General features: G+C 55.4%; 1 protein-coding gene across 9 annotated transcripts in view; it reads right to left on the reverse strand.

Annotated features, from left to right (window-relative positions):
• CACNA1E (calcium voltage-gated channel subunit alpha1 E) overlaps positions 1–17,360 on the reverse strand; it is a 137,236-nt gene that overhangs the window by 72,979 nt on the left and 46,897 nt on the right. For all 9 annotated transcript variants that reach the window (XR_010366041.1, XM_064427638.1, XM_064427633.1 and 6 more), the window contains 5 exons: positions 14,798–14,903; positions 14,247–14,386; positions 3,457–3,560; positions 2,123–2,275; positions 1,406–1,587 (listed from right to left, as the gene is read on the reverse strand). Coding sequence is in view for 8 of the 9 variants with exons in the window: in XM_064427638.1 (XP_064283708.1) it covers positions 1,406–1,587; positions 2,123–2,275; positions 3,457–3,560; positions 14,247–14,386; positions 14,798–14,903 (685 nt within the window). In the remaining variant the exon portion in view is untranslated. The remainder of the gene's footprint in view (positions 1–1,405; positions 1,588–2,122; positions 2,276–3,456; positions 3,561–14,246; positions 14,387–14,797; positions 14,904–17,360) is intronic.

The raw sequence follows: 17,360 nt of genomic DNA on the forward strand, positions 1-17,360 counted from the left end.
GGCTCAGGGCAGGTGGCTGGCACCAGCCCCAGGCATGCCCAGGCTACACTGGCAAACCACCTTCCCTGATGTACTCAATTACACCTGGGCAACAGGTGCTGTGGGTGAGTCTCCAATCCCACTGACACGCCAGAAACAGACACAAAATTGAAGTTTTTTGGCCTGAACTCTCAGGTGGTTCAATCCTGATTCATTCCCCCACTGACACAGCAAGATCCTGACACTGCTGTCTCCTTCAGGAAGAGGAAAACCAAATCCTCGCGGAAAGGTCAATCCTTTGCAATGAACTCTCCCCTTTCTACTCCAGTCTGGGTTTCACAATCCATCTGTGCACACACGCCATCCTGCATCCCCAGAGGGACCCTGTGACAGACCCAGCAAGGAAGGGGGCCCCAGTGCTGACAGGCTGGGGTTTCAAAACAGCCTTTCCCCCGATGCCAGCGTCCCTCCTGCAGCAGTTTCCCCACCACATGCCATCCAATTTGCCTCCCGCAGAGCAATGCCACTCTGCAAATCCCCGGGCGTTATGGGAACCAGGGTATAAAAACATTCCCGGCGCAGTGACGCCAAAATTGATGCTGAAATTAGGCTGGGAACAGAACAGGCACGGGTGCTTCTAGCCCACAAACTCAAGCATGCCTATATGGCCAGTCGCCCACGGCACTGTGGCACTCTGGGATCGCCTGGAGCTTTTCATCCAGCTTTGCCCTCAAGCTGCTCTCTGGGCACCCCAAGGGCTTGGCCATCAGCAGCTGCAAACCACAAGAACTCAGCCCAGCTACTCCCTGCTCCATCAGCACAAAGATCCCAGCTCCCTGCTGGACGCTGAAATGCTGTCCCTGCCCCAGAGGAGGGATCTGAGTCCAGCTCTGAGGCTTTCCCAGGCCACCAGACATCCTCTGCCCACTCTGCAATGCCCAGAAAACGTGTCCACTCTCACAGAGCTGCTCTGGGGAGCACAGCAGGAGCAGGCAAGGCAGGAAGCCTCCCCAGGCACAGCCTTTGAGCAGGAGGATCACTGCAGGACATGCCCACGAGGCTGTGCTCTCTGAAGTGAGTCAGAGATGGGGACCAGGCCCTTAGAGCTCCCTTTGCCTGGAGGCACAGAACACACCCAAACTCTGGAAAAATTAACCCCATTTCCATGTCAGAAATAGGGACCAGGCCCTTAGAGCTCCCTTTGCCTGGAGGCACGGAACACACCCAAACTCTGGAAACATTAACCCCATTTCCATGCCAGAAATAGGGACCAGGCTCTTAGAGCTCCCTTTGCCTGGAGGCACAGAACACACCCAAACTCTGGAAACATTAACCCCATTTCCATCATGAAGGAAACTCTGGATCTTCTGAGCTTCCAGCACACAGAAACAGCCTCCAGCTGCTCAGCCCGAGCAGCAGTACTCACGTTGTACAGGACTGTGGTCCACCCTTCCATGGTGATGCACTGGAAGACGGTCAGCACAGCAAAGAGGATGTTGTCGAACTGCGTGATCCCGTCGTTGGGACCGATCCACTCCCGGCACTCGTAGCCCGGGGGGCAACCCTGCACCCCACAGGGATGGGGAGGGTCCAGCTCCTCTAGTTCACCTGCAGCACACAGCAGAGAGCCCAAGGAGGCACAGGTGAGGGACAGCTCATCCCAGCTCTTCTCCACTCGTGGGATGTGGAGAGGGTGCCTGTCACATTCATATTTTCTGGAAAATCCCTTCACCCAGGTTTTTTCTCCTGGGAAGCTGAGAAGCCTCAGAGAAAAAGGAAAACTATATTATCTGATTTGCTTCTCCTGTGTTTTGCTGCTTTGGAATGTGGTTGGAGATTGTTTATGCAAGAGGTGATTTTTTCATTGGTTTCATGTGAATTGTTTTGGCTCATTGGCCAATCAGGATCAAGCTCTATCAGAGCTCTGGAAAGAGTCACGAGTTTTATTATTATCTTTTTAGCCTTCTGTAAGTATCCCTTCTGCATTCTTTAGTATTCTTTAGTGTAGTTTAGTATTCTTTAATATAATTTAGTATCTTAAAATAACAAATTAGCCTTCTGAGAACATGGAGTCAGATTCATCATTCCTTCCTGTCACGAGGGCACCCCACAAATACAGCAGGTGCCCAGCCCTTGTGCCCACCTGAATTGTTTGTGTAGCAGGCTCGGTGCAGCTTCCCGCTGTAGAACTCCAGGCCGATGATGGCAAACATGAGGATTGCAAAAAAGAGCAGCAGGCCGATCTGCAGGAGAGGCACCATGGCCTTCATGATGGATTTCAGGACAATCTGCAAGCCTGGGAGAGGAGAGGAGAGAAAGGGCACAGTTCAGAGCAGCAATGCAAACCCCTTTCCAGGGACACATCCATCCCAAATCTGGCAGGAGGAAGACGGGGAGCTGAGAGGATGGACAGCCAACAGAGAGGTGCAAGAGACCAGCACAGCCTGGAGGATCCCTCTTGGCAGGAGGATCCTGGAGGAAAGCACCACTGCAGGGCAGGGAAAGCCAAGCTACAGAGCAGCCTCCAGCAGAGGTTGTTTCTGGCCCCCACTCCAATGTCCTGCCTGTCCCTGCCCCACCAGGACTTGGTGGGACATGGCTTCTGCATCTCTGTCCCCCTTGCTGCCCCCAGGGCATGGATCCAGCCCTGCCAGTGCCCAGGGCAGGAGGGGCAGGAGGACTGGTGCCAGCAGCAGCCTAGTTTCTTTATTTATCTCCGTGCCAACAGATGAAGTCTTGCAACAAAAAGTAAAAAAAAAAAAACACCACCAAGAAATCTCCCCTGAACCAACCCCAGTCCTGAAAGGATCCACCCACTGCCTTCTGGCCAGGGAAGAGGAGCTGCCAGCAGGCTCTGCAGGGGACAGTGCCACCCAGGGACACCAAGTGCTGCCACCTTTGAGTTCCCACTAGATGGAAAGGTGGGATTGATGCCTCAGGTTTGAGCTTTTCTATTTTCCAGATTCTGTGCTGCTTTAGTCTGTGGGTCTGGGCTTCATATCAGGGGATGGTGAGCTCTCTGCACAGAGCAGGGAGACAAAACAATTCCTTCTCCAGCTGGGGACCAAGGACAAATGATCCAAATCTCAGGCCCAAGAGCACAAACAACGTGGGCTGAAGAGAGAAAAACAAGCAGGATGGGACTGCATGGGCTAAAGCTGGAATGGGACAATTAACTCCAACATGCAAATGGAGCAGAACTCATAAAAGTGAGAGACCCTGTGACCAGTTGTCCATTTTGTGACCATTTTGGTTCACCTTGGGTGCAGCCCTGGCTGGTCTCTTGTGCTGCCCAAGGTGGATCCATTGAGGCTTTTTAATAAATCCCTACTTTATTCTTTAGCTCTGTCCAGCCTCTGTTCTAGCTCAGCCTTCACAAGGCATCAGGACAAGGTGGCACAAGGACCCCTCTCCCCCCAGGGACATCAGGGACAGATGCAGACACCCAGGGAGGAAGATCAGGAGCATCCAACTTACTGGGGATGCCCGAGACGAGCTTCAGCGGCCTGAGCACGCGCACGGCCCGCAGCGTCCGCAGGTCCACGTGGGTGTTGAAGTGTGTGCCGGCCGTGGCCAGGATGCTGTGGGCACACAGGGACAGAGCAGAGTTAGCCCAGGAAGAGCCCTTGGCCAGTTCAGTGCCATGTTGTCAAACCAGGCCACAAGCCTGAGATTAAGAGTGCCGTGCTCTGCTGACTGAGCTAGCCGGGCTACAGCCCACCAAGGGGACTTTCTGAGTTTGTCACCTCTTGGGAGCAGCAAGACATTTTATTGTTTAATATTGTTCATTTTTGTACTTGTGCCTGTTAAATAAACAGGTTTTTTCCCACTTTTCTCCAAGGAAATATTTTCCTGAACCAGCTGGGGAAGCCATGAAGCTTCTCAAGTTCTCAATCTCTGTCCCTGGGCAGGGACAGAGATTAACTCCTCCCAAAGGTCAGCGAGCCTCCTTTGATGCTCACACCCAAGTTCATGGGCAGCTATGACCAGACAAAGCCACACAGGGACCCCCCAGCCTCAGCAGCCCTCCATCAGTGCCCCCACACCCCAGGATGGCCGGGGACAGCCCCACATCACCCACAGATCCCATTTGGGGTCTCAAGGATCCCTCCCAGGAAGGTGGCACGTGGCCCAGGAGCAGCACCTCGGGGATGTGAGTCCCTCCCCTCCGTGCTCCTGTGGCAGCACCTCCAGCCATCAGCTGCCCTGGCTTTTTCCACACACGGAGCTTCCTCAGAGTCCCACCTCTGGGACTGCTGAGAAGGAGCCCAGAACCTCGCACACATTCCAAAATCTATAGTAATGAAAATTTGATGACCTTGGAAGGCAACCAGCAGGCACAGGAAGGACTCCAGAGGTTTTCTTTTAAAACACAAAGATTTTTTTTTTTTTCCCAAGCCCGTCTCTGGAAAACAAATTGGGGCAAGGAGGGAGCTGGTGCACACTGAGTCCAGCAGTAGAAACTGCTGCACCTGCTCTGGGAACAGGGATGCTGCACCTCAGGGAAGCTGGCAGAATCCTCTCCCATCCAGACTTGGTCCCCAGGTGCTGGGTGAGGAGCAGAGAAGTTGCAGCAGGGGTGGGAGAGGAGGGGATGGGGAGGAGAACGGGACAGAGGGAGGCAGCAACCTCAGGGCTGTTTGCAGCAATCCAAAAAACTGAGGGAAATTGGGTCATTGTTCCACTAATTCATCTAATTACAGGCCAGAGCAGCTCTCTGGCGTGCTGAGCAATTAGCACTCTTTCTCTCACCCTCTCCCTGAGGTACAGCAGGTACCAACCTGTCCCTCCAGAAAGGCGGCTGGGTTTCCTAGGATACCCTGGCAGCTCTCACATCTGCAAACCCGGAGCTTTCAGCTCCTTTCCCCAGCCTCCTCTTCCTCCCTGCCCCGGTGCAAGGCCCCTGCAGCAGTGGGATGCATCACCCACAACCCGCTGTGTATCACACAGCTTATCCCTGATATTTACAGGGATCTTTTACCCTTGCTCGCACTTTCCCTTTCTACACCCAGTCTCGGTGCCCCAGCCCGTGCCCAGCCCCTGCTGCCCACAGGACTGACAGGAGAGCAGAAAAGGGACTTAATTAAGTCAGGAGCAGCCAGAGCTGTGCTGTTAAATTGGTTGTAAGATCAAAATCAATAAGTTCGATAAAGCACGGCCACTCAGCAGCACGAGGGAGGCAGAAGAGTCACTTCCCACCCCTTCACCCACCCTGGCAATGAGAGCAGGGTACCCCAGTGCTCCCCAAAATGCCAGCACAGGAGACACACCGTGCTGGAAACCCTCCTTCAGCTTTTGCTCCTGGTGTCCCAGCCCCTGGAGTGCCAGCACCTCCCAAAGGGGCAGGAACAGCCGCAGCTGGGTCCAGCCAGGACTGAGCAGCTCCGGGAGGCCGGGGATGCTCCCGGGCAGGATGCAGGCTCCAGCCCAGCTGGAAAGGGCCCCAGCAGAGCAGCACTGGCATGGGCAGCTCCCTGCTCCCACCACGGATGGAGGTGGAGCCCTCGGCACCCCCCGGTCCCCGGGGCAGGAGCAGCGCCCGGCTGCCAAGTCCTGGGCTAACCCAGATTTGTGTGAAGGGCTCCGGAGCGCCGTGCTGAGCCTCCAGGCAAGGCTCGGGCGGTTTCAGGGCACTCCTTCCCCGCGCTCCAAATTAGCTGCTAAGAATGGGACTCCTCTGTGGCAAGGTGACATGCTCCTTGTCCTCTCCGGGGGACAGGGGACATCACGAGCTCTGTGGGAAGGAGGTTTGGACAGATCACCAGACCGAGGAGGTGGCACTCGGAGCTGTCACCCAAGCGGTGACACGGCTGACCCGTGACACAGGTGCTGCACATCCTGCTGCAGGGACACACGGCAGCTGCCTCCAGCCAGCCCAGAGCCCCTGGGCACGGGCTGAGCAGCCCTACATCACCCTTACACCTAACAAAGCGGCTGGGAAAAGCAAACCGAGCTTCCAGGCACGCCAGCCTGGCTGCTTTTCCCAAGCCCCTCTGTGGCTGGAAGTTACACACATCCCCTCTCCTGGATAGCCAGGCTTCCCAGGTAGGCACAGACAGCACTGCTAATTATAAATCCAGTGTTACAAACACACCGTGCTGCTTTGGACTTCAGCATACCTCACCTGGCAACTGTTTATTAACCCTCCAACCATGCCTTCTATTAATTTATTTTTTTAATATAAACTCTGTCAGCCAGAACTTTCTGAATTCAGGTTTCTCACAGCTCCTGAGATGGGACTTGGGCTGTGACAGACCTTTGTGCTGCCACAGGGCAGCAGCCCCGGTATCTGTAGAACAATTTAAACCCTTTTCGATCACTTACAATATCCACGTCTGATGTGCTAATAATTATTCTTTATTTTTAGGCAAGGACCCAAACTAAAATTACATCTCACCATCCAAGTTATTTGAAAAAAGCTGCCAGATTTAGGCTATAAAAATCCCAATGATCTCATGCTTTTCATCATATGTACTGGAGGAAAAAAAGAAGGGGGAAAAAAAAAAAGTGAAGGCGTTTTTATAGGTCACCCAGGCAAAGGGGTTAGTTTTACTTCAGAGGAAAGGGGGAAGAGAGACTTCAGGTGGAGAAAAGAGCAGAGAGGAGCTTTTGGAAGGATGCAAATGAGAGAGGAGGCAGGATGGGAAATATATGCTAATCCCCCGAAGTATAATTGAATAGTGAGCAATCACCAGCAGACAAAAACACTCTTTCAGGAGAGGGGAAAAAAATAATAATCCATTGCTTTGTGTTTGCAACCAGGATGATTATTTGATTTTATTTATTTGGAGGCTCCGGGGAGGGGGGCGAGCTCCCGCTGGGGCCGCCACACCTGCGGGCTTGGGGCTGTGCAGAGCCGGGCTCAGCCCCCGGCGCCGCCCCAGCCCGCAGCCGCTGAGCAGAGCATACGCCCTCGCCTCCAGATGAAGACCTGCACCTTCAGAGCTCCTCCCGCAGGGGTCAAAAGAAGGGAAAAAAAACCCAGAATAATCTCGTTTTAAAGGATTCCTGCTCTTTGGGACAGTGAAGAATAAAGCATGAGTGATGCTCGACAGCGGTGCCCACGCGAAGGCAACTCTGGATTCAGGCACTGTCCCACTCTACAGCAGCCAGAGTGGCCCCTATGCCTGTGTATTGCTAGGCTGCCATCCCTATCAACATCCCATCCCATCCTATCCTATCTCATCTCCATCATCATCCCCATCATCATCCCATCCCCATCATCATCCCATCCCCATCCCATCACCATCATCATCATCTCATCCCATCCCCATCATCATCCCACCCCTATTTTCATCCCGTCCCATCCCATCCCTATCATCATCTCATCACCACCATCATCCCATCCCATCACCATCATCATCATCATCCTTCCATCCCATCCCCATCATCATCCCATCCCACCATCATCCCACCCCATCCCATCTCACCATCATCCCATCCCCATCACCATTCCACCCCATCCTATCCCATCCCCATCCCATCACCATCATCATCCCACCCCATCCCATCCCCAGCTCTCAGCCCTAAGGAACAGCACACACAGCTCAGAGCTTCACATCAGAGATTCCAAGCAAAGGCTGAACCCCCAAATTACCAACCTGACCCTCGATTCACCCCCCCTGACCCCAAAGTGAGCCCCCCTGCAGCATTCCCCTCGGGGAGCACTGCTGAAGCTCACACAGACAAACTGTCCCAGCCAAGGGTGTGCTGGGTGGGGAGAGGCACAGGCTCAGACAGACTAATCTCAGCCCAAAATCTGGGGCAGGCAGGGTGCTGGCTGGCATGCAAATTAATATTTATAATTAAGTGGAAAGGCCCCTGAAGGCTTGCACTGCCACCTGACTCTATGAGGGAGAATGCTTCATAATTAATACACTGGTCAAACGGCTCACAGAAAGGGAGTTACCTGATGGGCTCACCCCATTCCTGCCCCGGCTGGGGGTGAATCAGTGGGGTGAATCCATCCCTGCCCGCTCTGCAGGCAGTACCACGTGCAGCAGGATATTCTCACATTTCTTGGGTGCCACCCAGGCTCGAGGCAGGGCCAGCAGGGTCAGGTCACGCACTCTGAGGATGCCACAGCACAGCACAGCCTTGGGGACGCCAAGGGACAGGGACAGCAGGGCCAAGTCCCGCCCTTGGCACAGTTCAGAGCAACGTCAAAGGCTCCACCACCTTGGCTTGCTCTTTCTAGGTTTCGGGGCTGTGACCCAGGTGGATTGAGCTGCTGCACAGCTCCTGCTCCTGCCCCTCCCAGCAGCTTGGAGACGGCTGGATGGGCACAAGTGACTCCCTGAGCGGTGTGATGAGGCTGAAGGACAAAATCTGCCTTTTTCAGCCTTTGATCTGGGGGCTGAGATGATCCCCCAAGGCCACCCCTTCCTGGAGAAGCCCCCAGGATTTGGGGCATGAGGGAGCATCCCCTGTCCTGGACCCTGCGGGTTGGCCAAACCCCACGTGTCCCTCCTGCCTCCATCCCCACACTGCCCCTCAGCAGATGCAGGATTTGCTGATAAAACTGCATTTGCACACCCAGGAGCTGGTGGAAACCTAAAGCCACCGATAGCAGAGGAGAGCTGGCCCCACGGAAGGAACAGAGAACAGGAAGGGCTGATCACAGCAGGGCCTGTCTGAGCTCGTGCCAAAGGAGGGGCAGGAGTCCCCAGAGCACCCCAGAGCCCACCTTCTCACTGAGGATGAGGAGGAAACAACCCCCTTTCCTCATGCCATGCCCCCACCCCATCTCCCAGAGCAGTGCAATGAAGGCTTTACCCCCAGAGGACAATGAGGGCAGGAGCTCTGCCAGGGTGCAGCAGGAGCCCCTGGGGACCACAGGGGTGCCTGGCAGGGAAGGCAGTGCCCCCAGGGACCAGCAGCCACGTGGGAGGGACTGACTCACTCTGTGGCTTCAGGGTGGGAAGGATGGAGCCGGGATCGCGTGAGCGGCACGCGGGCCGGATCCTGCACTGGGAAAAGGGGGTGCCTGGCTCCCCCAAAGCCAGGGCCAGAGCTCTGCCTGCCCAGGTGATGCCTCAGGTTTGAGATTTCATATTTTTCAGATTCTCTGCTGCTTTAGTGTGTGGGTCTGGGCTTCATGTAAGGCAATGGTGAGCTCTGTGCACAGAGCAGGGAGACAAAACAATTCCTGCTCCAGCTGGGGACCAAGGACAAATGATCCAAATCTCAGCCCAAGAGCACAAACAATGTGGAATGAAGAGAGAAAAACAAGAAGGATGGGACTTCATTGGCTAAACCAGTAATTAAACCATAAACTCCAATATGCAAACAGACCAAAACTTTTAAAAGTATAACACCCCGTGACCAGTTGTCCATTTTGTGGCCATTTTGGGTTGTGCTGCCCAAGGTGGATCCATTGAAGCCTCCTAATAAATCCCTACTTTATTCTTAAACTCCACCTAGTCGCTGTTCTAAGTCAACCTTCACAAGGCATCACAGGGATCTCCACACCCCATTCCCAGCAAAGGGAAGCTTTTTCCCTCACCAGCAGTCTGTCTGTCCTCTGGCCCAGCCAGGGGAGTGGTGCTGCCCTTTGTGTGAGGTGCTGGTCCCAGGGCTGTGGCATATGGCACATGAATCATTCACCAAGCTGGGAAATTAATTATTCATCCAAACGAAAGACCAAACATTTTGCTAATTGTCCTGAAAGGAAAGAGCTGGGAAAGGGGGCAGGCATCAGGTTGGATACTGCCAACATTCATGAAAGGAAAAGTAGGAAAGAGGGGGGAAAAGGTCTTGTATGGTGTGATCAAAGTATTGCTGGGCTTTTGGGCTTGGGGTTGTCTCTTTGCTGGTTTATCCCCATAGCACAGCACTCCTTGCAGTGTCTCAGGACACCCACATCAGGATGCTTCACCTCTGCTCTGATTCCACACTTGTTCTCCAAACCTCTTACCCACTCCCCCAAGCTTCCTCGCCTGGGTGTGCACTGCACTCCCTGGGTGAGGGGAATGCAGGTGTGGCACTGTGGGAAGAGCCTGTTCCCAGCCCAGGTGTGCTCCCACACCTGTGGGGCCAGCACCCCAAACCACCAGGGCATGTAGCACCTCAATATTGCCTCAATATTCCATCTCTGGAACTCTAAGACTGAAAAGAGCATCCAAACGCACAGAACTGGGCTTGTGCGAGGTGCACGAAATTCCTGAGGGCAAAACATCCCTGCCTCTCCCACGAGGGAGCTCAGGGGGAACTGTGAAAAGGGAACTTCCCAGGACAGTCGTCTCAAAATCCAGGCAGCATCAAAACCAGCAAAACAGCCAAGCTGCCCTCCTCATCCCTGGGCTCACCTCGCAACCCTGCAGCACAGCAGGGAACACCTTCCTTGGAATGATTCCATCCTGCTTCCCACCAGCCCCAGCAGGAAATCAGGGCACAAACGTGCACAGGATTTCCCTGGGAGGTCAGAAAGAGACACCAGGCTCACAGCTGCTGCTTGGATTTTGGGACAGGGCTTGGAAAGCCAGGCTTTCCTGGGCATGGCTGGCAGTGCCAGCAATCCTTCACTCCTGCTTTCCTTTGGCCACGCTCCACCCCACAAAACCCTTTAATGAAAACCACCGTGCCCAAGGGCTTCACAAAAGGCACCCAGGTGCGGAGGGTTATTAAACCCTCCCAAAAACCCTGACAGCAGCGCTTCCTTTTAGTGACCCTGGTGTTTTTATCCAGCTTTTACAGTGGCTGCTTCCCCAGCTCCTGAGCAGAACAACTTCACAAGGGCCTTTTGATTCCCGTTTGGATTTTTTTCCCCATTGTGAGCAGCGTTCCCCCACCCCTTCACCTCTCACGTGTTATTGTATTGCTGCTATAAAAAAAAAAGCCAAGGGTGCTTTGATAATGCTCAGGCACCGGAGTGTGTGAAGCACACACCCACCTGGATATTTGCAGAGGGAGTTTAACCCTTCCTGCTCCATCTGGCAGGGTGTAGGACAAAGCAGGCAGCTGTAGGGTCCCTGTGCCCTATTCCCAATGGCATCCAGGGAAATCCTGCTCCAGCTGCTGGTGGCTGAAGCTCTTTCAGCCTCACTTTCTCAGAGCCACCAATTAAGAGGTCACCAACCTTCCCCTGCCCTTTCTGACCATTCCTGAGCCATTCTCCCTTTTGGTCCAGGTCACACTGCACCAAGCAGGTCCCAAATCCAGCCCAAATCAGCACCCAGCTGGCTCTGGTTCTCACAGAGACAAGGTGAGTATTCCCAAACCCCAGGGGAAATGCAGATGTTCCCCTTGCTGGTTCTGCCTCAGAAAGAGTAAAGGTATTATATGCACACTTCATATTAAATTATTTTTAGCTGGGGGAGAACAGGCTGTTTTTTCAGGCAGCAATGATGATTTGGAAACCACAGGTTACAAAGAGAGCAGGTTTACAAATGTGACTATTAGTTCCCCGGTGGAAGCTTTAGCATCAGGGAGTTTTAGGTGGGTGTTGATTTCCACTGAGATGAAAAAAAAAAATTGATTTATTGACAGAAGAAGCAAACACCAGTTGAACTATAGTCAGTGCCATCCACTCCTGCACAAGGTCCCAGGAGGCCACTCATGGGAGAAATCCCTCATTAGGCTTGTTTACAGCAGGGAGAGGGTGAAGAAAATCCCACTGCTCACAGAAATCCCAGCATGGTGTCTGTCTGCAACCATGATGCCACCTGCACTAAGGACCTCTCCCATCAGATACACAGCAAAAAATGATTCCACCTGTACTGAGGACCTCTCCCACCAGATACACAGCAAAAAAATGATTCCACCTGCACTAAGGACCTCTCCCACCGCACACAGCAAAAAAATAAGTCCAGAAAGGAGCAGTAACACCTGTGTCACAACTGGAGGAATGCTAGCTCCCTCTGGGTCAGATCCTGGGATGGATCCTGCTCACATGGATGTTTTCTCTGGCCCATCATGGGATGCACCAGCATCCAAACCCACGAAGCACACCCTGAGGCAAGCACCACCCTGCACTTCTGATCACAACATCCCCTCCACCACAGCCACAACCTTTCAGTAAGCCACAACAACATCCCCACGGCCACCAAATCTCCATCCAGACACTTTTGCATTCACCAGGCAGAAAGTTTGAGCCGCAGAGGCGATCCCGGAGCTCCGCCGCCCGCCTTACGCAACCGACACAGAACGAGCCGCCAAGTGCAAACCTTCTCCCACAAGCTGTTTGCAAGGCATTTGCCAGCCAAGGATTATTTGCTGCAGGAATTTGCCAATAATTCAGCAGATTAAACAGGCTGAGAGTTTCCTGCATGGGAGGCGCAGCCGTGGCACCGAGGAGCAGCAGATTTGGCAGCACCGCAGGGCAAAGGCGGGAGATGAACGGTGACAAGGAGCCCGTGGCCTGGTGCAGCTGATCCCAGTGACCCCAAAGCCAGCCCAAGGTGAAAATCCATGGGTTGCCTCCACCACCCACCGCAATACAGGATTTGCCCCACGAGGTGGGTGAGGCAGGCAGTGCTGGGGCAAAGCCAGCAGGTGAAGGGGCATTCCTTGGGTTCCACTCTGCCGGGCGAATATCAGGATCTCAGGGCAGGCACTGCTGGGGAAGCAGACCCTGGAGAGCTGCACCCTGTGGCTGGCAGTCCTGGGGGGCACACGGGTACCTCCTGCCAGGGTGGGCAGCAGGGTGCTCGCAGCCCTTCATGGGCAGTGCATTGCCTGGCACGGGGCCCGGCTCAGCGCGGCACCGAGAGGAGCTGGCGCGGCTGCTGCCAGTGAGTAATTGCTGAGCGCTGACTCAGCACCAGCCCGGGTGCAGCAGCGAGCCCAGAGCCCTGGGGAGGGCAGGAACAGGGCCCTGGTGAGCCCCTCCTTCTAGCCCAGTGCTGCCCACGCCCCAAAGGATGCCCAGGTCAGGATGCAGGGGATGGGAATTTCCCAGCCCCGCCCATTCAGGCCAGCGAGGCCAAGAGCCCCCACACCAATGTGTGTCCCATGCTGTCCCCAGGGAAGTGAGCACCTTTGGAGCCACAGAACCCTCTCCATGAGTCACTCTGCAGATGTGGGAGAGCAGCAGCCTCCCATGTGAGAGCTGCACCTCCCACAGGCCGCCTGTGTGCTGCGCGTCAGAAGTGTTGCCCACCACCAGCACACCCTCCATTCCCAGGTGGCGTGGTCCCACTCCCCAGCAAGGCCACCCAGGTCCCCACTGGACCAAGGGAGTCAAAATGTCCCCAGCCATGCTCTCCTCGAGCCTCCCCTGGTGCACAGCCCCAGCCTGCACCCCCCAGCACACCCCAGCAGAAGCAGCCTCTGCATTCCCCCTCCTCCTCCAAACTCCCAACCAGGTGTCACATCCCACTCGATGCCACCAGCCTGCAAGCCAAGAGCCAGGACTGTGCAGCAGGAAGCTCTGTAGAGACCCCAGGTGTCCTGCCTGGTCACCATGCCTCAGTTTCCCAGCCAGCCCTGCAGCTGCTCTGTGGCCAGCAAAGCTCACGGAGCACTCAGACCCCGAGGCTCCATCTGTTTTACACATCAAACCAGCTCCTCTGAGCGTGACATTTCCATCAGCAGGCAAAAAGAAATAATTTTCCTGGCCTCCACACAGAGAGGGGCCCAAGGGGTCACCTTGGGTGGGCTTCTGCCCAAGCTGACTTCCAGTGCTGGCTAACACAAGCCCAAATGCCCCTGCCTGTTTCTGTGCCACCAGGACAGCCCAGCACACGGCAAGCAGGACTCCAATCTGGGCCATGTCCCCGGCAGGTGACACCACCAGTGACACGAGCAGCACACGTGAAGCTCTGTGTGCTACCACCCCCAGCAGCCCTGCTGCGTGCTGGGGTGATGAGCAGCATCACCTGGGAACGTGACCCTGCCCAGACCTCACTCCCAAACCTCCAGCACCAGGGCAAGCCTGGAAAGTGCTTGGGAAAGCAAGAGGAGATGCAATTTCCACCTCCCCATGAGGGTTTGACCAGAATCTCTCCCAAATCACATCCAGTTGCTTATCAGGTCATGCCACCACCTTGTCCTCACCTTGCCTGGTATTCAGGTGGGTGACAGGCCACCACCAAGTGAGGAAAGCTAGACATGGTGGCCTCAGAGCCAGCCCTACTGCTCCCACAGGGAACCTCGTCCCACCATCAGCAAAGCCACCACAGCACCTCCAGCACAGGCAGCCATCGTCCCCTCCCTCATCAGGACAACAAAACACCAGTGACAACAGCAAACCAGGGGCCTTCCCCACGTCCTGGAGCTCGTGTCCTCGCCAGGATGAGCCCCCAAGTGGCCCCAGAGCAGCCACTCACCCGCTGAGGACCACGATGAAGTCCATGACGTTCCAGCCGTTGCGCAGGTACGAGCCCTTGTGGAAAACAAACCCCAGGGCCACGATCTTAATCCCAGCTTCGAAGCAGAAAATCCCAATGAAGTAGGGCTCTGTCTTCTCCTGCCAGAGAGAAATCAGTGACCCAGTGAGGGGAGGAGGCTGAGTAAACACAGCACCAGGCATTTCACACTGACCCAGCTCGTGTCCCATCCCACCTCACCCAGACCTATCATCTCCTCTGGGACCTTTCCTCAGCCAGCAGCAACCTCAGAAATAAACAGAGGGTGGCTATGACATGCTCAGGTTGCCCAGTCCTTCCCTACCCCTTTTTAAGGGGCTTAAACCTCCCTGAACCTTTTCCATGGAGAAGGAATACGTTACAGCAGCCCCAGGAAGGCTGGAGGAGCTAGTCCCAGAGGAAACCTCCCATCCAGCCACCCCAAAATCAGAAGAAATTGCCTGGTAGGACTGTGTGGCTGCCCTTGGCTCAGCTCCCAGCCCAGCAGAGAGGGGTGGACACGGGGTACTCACTAATCTCCGTGACATGGGCGTCTTGTCATCCTCGGGGAGGTGCTGCTCCAGGGCCAGCACGATGCAGTTGGCAATGATGGTCGCCAGGATCATGTACTCGAAGGGAGTGGAGGGGAGTTAAGGAGCAGAGAAGAGCTGGGTGACACCCCCAACCCTCCAGCCCACCCTTGGTTTCACCTGCTCAGCCTCTGCTGCTGCTTTCCCCACAGGAACACCCACACACGCTGCCCCAGGCAGGAGGGTGAAGCCCACCTTGGTGTTGTTTGGAAAAGAGAGGGGTGAGACCTTCCTCCCTGCAGACCTGCTGGGCCTCATCACCTCCTCCCCAAGCTCAGGGGACATCTTTGCTGGGATGAAAACTCCCGTGGGAGAGATGTTACTTGTGCAAGGAGCCCAGAGGGTGGGCACAAGGTGTGAAGAGGGACATTCCAGGCTGGGCTTTGCCTGGAAGAAGGTTTGGCATGGTCCTTGGCAGAACCAGGGAGGCTCTCCCTGGCATGGCACACTGCTGGCCACGGCTGGCATGTCCCTGTTTCCTGCTCTGTTCCACCATCCCATCAGCAGCAGATGGGGCTCAGAAAGGGGAGGTGACACAAGGCAGCCCCTTTGTCCCAAAACATCCCCATGGGATGCACCTGCACAGCCTGAGGAGGATGGAGCATCCCTTGCAAGTCCTGGATCAGTCCACCTTGTGCCCTTGCCAAGTGCCCTGTGGGCAGCAGGATGAGCCCAGGTGGCACTGGGAGCTGCAGAGCACTTGGCTGAGCATTCCCAGCTCCAGGCACTGATGGCACCTGGCTTTGAGCTTCGGCTCAGGCAGGGTGGAAACTCCCTGTGGAGATATCCCAGCTCAGCCACACCCCAGCAAGACCCCACAGGGCAGCAGCACCTTGCCAATAGGACCTGGTTGGACCCTTATGAGCAATCCTAAATCCTACATCCACGACTAGGTCTTACACAACCCTTCTCCAGGAGCTGCCCTGAGAAGTGGCAGCAGGGCTGGTGTCTGAGGAAGGAAAGAGCAGGCTGATGCCCAGGAAAGCACCCCAAACTCAGCTTCTTCCTGCCTTTTGATTCATGGGATCGAGGGAGGGACAGGGAGTCTCTCCTGCCTGGCCCAGGGCCGAGCTCTGCAAACAAAGCACTTCCAAATGACAGCACGGCCATATCTTTCCAACTTCCCATCCATCTTTCCCAGTTCTCCACAATAAAAGCCCTGTTGTCCTCAATAACTGAATGTGGAGTGATACAGCAGCAGGCAGCACACCCCTGATTCTGCTCCCTCCTTGCCAAAACAGCTCTGTTACTGTCACCACTGGCACCAGCAGCCACCCAGGGAGAGGACTGCCACCTTCCCTTGTGGAAAGGGGATGTGATCCCAGCTGGGATGGACTTGCCCACGAAGGAATCATCCACACTCCCACCATCCCAAGCTGGCTAAGCCCCACCACACCAAGCTTCTCCACACCCTCAGGCTGGCATATTTCAGGAAGGAGGTGTCCAACACCCATCCCATCAGCTCTGGGAAAAGGGGTGATTTTCTTTTCCAACCTCACCTTTTGGCCACTAACAACAGCAAAATGCTTTCAACCAGTGGCCCTGAGCCCACAGGCAAGGGAAGACACCTCAGTGCCAACCATGAGCATGGGAAAAGGGAAAGCATGACATGACCCCAGCCCAGTGATGCTGGGCACGCTGGCAAGGCAGGAGCAGGGATGGGCACAGAAACAGAGGGACGGCCAGGAGAGGCAGCCAGAGAGAGCCTGTGGGAGCTGGGATGTATTTAACCCAGGCAGGAAGAAGAGCCAGCAAAGATGCATCCAAGGCGTTTAAAAAGCCACTCAGTGAAATTAATGGTTGCTACGTTAGAGGCAAACCCAAAGGGAGAGGCTGCAGAGCTCCCTGCTGCTGGCTCAGACCTTGCTGCCAGCCAGGCACGGGGCAGGAGCAGCTCCCTGTACTTGGGGAGGGGGGCCAGGCTCCAAAAGCTTTCCTCTGAGGCTCAACACAAGCGAATATTTCCCCGCATGGCTCCAGCAGAGTCCTCTCCTGCATCCCACCTCTGGCCGCCCGCGACCGCGGCGCTTGGCCCTGCGCCACCAGCCCATTCGGGATCCTTTTGCAGCATTTTCCTGAAAGTCTGCGAGCAATTAGCACCGGCTTAAGAGGCAGACAGCGTGTTAGTGGGGCGGGGCAGCAGCTCCCCAGGCACCAGGCACATTTGCCTAGATGAGAAGTGCGGGAACGGCGCGGAGCGTCCGTCTGTCCGCCCCGGCGCAGCCCAGCACCCCGCACTGCTCCCTGTTCCCGTGGGAGAGACACCCAGGTGGGGAAAACACAACTGCAGCAGCGTCAGAAGGGCCTGGGGGGCTCAGGACCACCTGGCCACAACATCTGGCTGACAGCACGAGGTCAGTGCACATCTGTCACAGCCCTGCACAGGACCACGCTCCTGCTGCACCTCCAGCAAGTGGGGGAACAGATGTCACCAAGCCGAGGAAAGAGCTGGAAGGGACCTTAAAGACCACCTCATTCCCACCTCTCATGGACAGAGGCCAGAGTG

The sequence above is a fragment of the Passer domesticus genome, chromosome 7, assembly GCF_036417665.1.
Source record: "Passer domesticus isolate bPasDom1 chromosome 7, bPasDom1.hap1, whole genome shotgun sequence".
NCBI classification, from domain to species: Eukaryota; Metazoa; Chordata; class Aves; order Passeriformes; family Passeridae; genus Passer; species Passer domesticus.